At 40.0% G+C, this 1,174-nt stretch overlaps 1 protein-coding gene across 2 annotated transcripts in view; it reads right to left on the reverse strand.

The window, feature by feature from the left end:
• Nucleotides 1-530, reverse strand: part of clpx (caseinolytic mitochondrial matrix peptidase chaperone subunit) — an 18,064-nt gene extending 17,534 nt beyond the window's left edge. For both annotated transcript variants that reach the window (XM_015393773.1, XM_015393772.1), the window contains exons 1-2: nt 342-530; nt 93-252 (exon numbers count right to left, since the gene is read on the reverse strand). In XM_015393773.1, coding sequence (XP_015249259.1) covers nt 93-252; nt 342-515 — 334 coding nt within the window. In that variant the 5' untranslated portion in view covers nt 516-530. The remainder of the gene's footprint in view (nt 1-92; nt 253-341) is intronic.
• Between the last annotated feature and the right edge of the window lie 644 nt (nt 531-1,174).

Genomic DNA, 1,174 nt, shown 5'->3' on the forward strand with positions numbered 1-1,174 from the left:
GAACTGTAACAAACAAAATATACTAATAATATTTGACAGATAAGGATATTTTAAAGATGATGTCACTGTGTGTAGAAAAGATGACCTCTGACCTCGTGGTGTTAAAGACGGCTGTTTCTCCGCCTCCACCTGCTGTCGGCTCCCTGCAGGGATGTTGTTGTAGATGCGCTTGTAGTGATTGTACACCGCCACAGCCAAGACCTTCTTCGCATACGACTGGCCGACAACATACTTATCCAGATAGGCATAAATCTACAAGAAGATTTAAAATGGTGGCTTTAAAAAAATAAATAAATAAATGAAGGATTTCCAGAGTCGGATTAGCATGTTTCTTTTCTAACCTTCTTGGGAGGAGGAGGAGGTTTCTGTGCAAACGCCAGCTTCACTGCCTCGGCGGCCGATTCCGGCTCTTTGTTTAGCCCTTTTTTAGAGTCCGTTTCAGATAAGACCACGAAAAAGTGATGACACTTCTCGCATTTGACAAACCGTGTTGATGCTGCGCAGAAAACAAACATCTATAAAACATGGTTCCTAAAACATGGCAGGATGCATACAATGAATTTACTTCTGTTTTACATTTTGATACCTAAATAAAGAGACATTTGCTTTATTCTATAGTAGACAGTTTTATTATTGGTAATTAACCTTAACCTCACCCTGCAGTTTAGTGAAATGACATGAAACTAAAACTCTAAATAGTTAAACCAGCTCATATAAACCAAAGCAGAGCAAAGTGAGGTGAAACGTGTGGATCTGAGGTTTTACTGACAGTCACTCATCTTGATCTAAAGAGGCTAAGTTAACACCACAGTATCTTAAGAAAAAGTGTTAAAATGCTCTTCTGATTGTCTCAGAGGTTTCAGCAAGCGGGAGCTAATCAGCTGATGTTGCAAAACAAAAGCAGAAGAGAACGGTAAACAGACACGGAAAAAAAACCAAACAACTCCTGGCTGTTTGCGATGCATATTTAAGTGCTGCGTTTGCACTTCTGTTTATCTAATCCAGGCTCAAGGTTTAGATCGCAGGAAAGAGTGAGAGCTGCTGGGAAAGATTCCATAACAGAAAACACAAGAGACGCATCACTGAGTGGAGAAATGATGGCGAGCAGAGAGGTGCTGTTAGGTGAGAGGATCAAAATAAACCAAAATATTTTCATGACACCTTTCTGTATGTT

The sequence above is a fragment of the Cyprinodon variegatus genome, unplaced genomic scaffold, assembly GCF_000732505.1.
Source record: "Cyprinodon variegatus isolate N-32 unplaced genomic scaffold, C_variegatus-1.0 Scaffold656, whole genome shotgun sequence".
NCBI classification, from domain to species: Eukaryota; Metazoa; Chordata; class Actinopteri; order Cyprinodontiformes; family Cyprinodontidae; genus Cyprinodon; species Cyprinodon variegatus.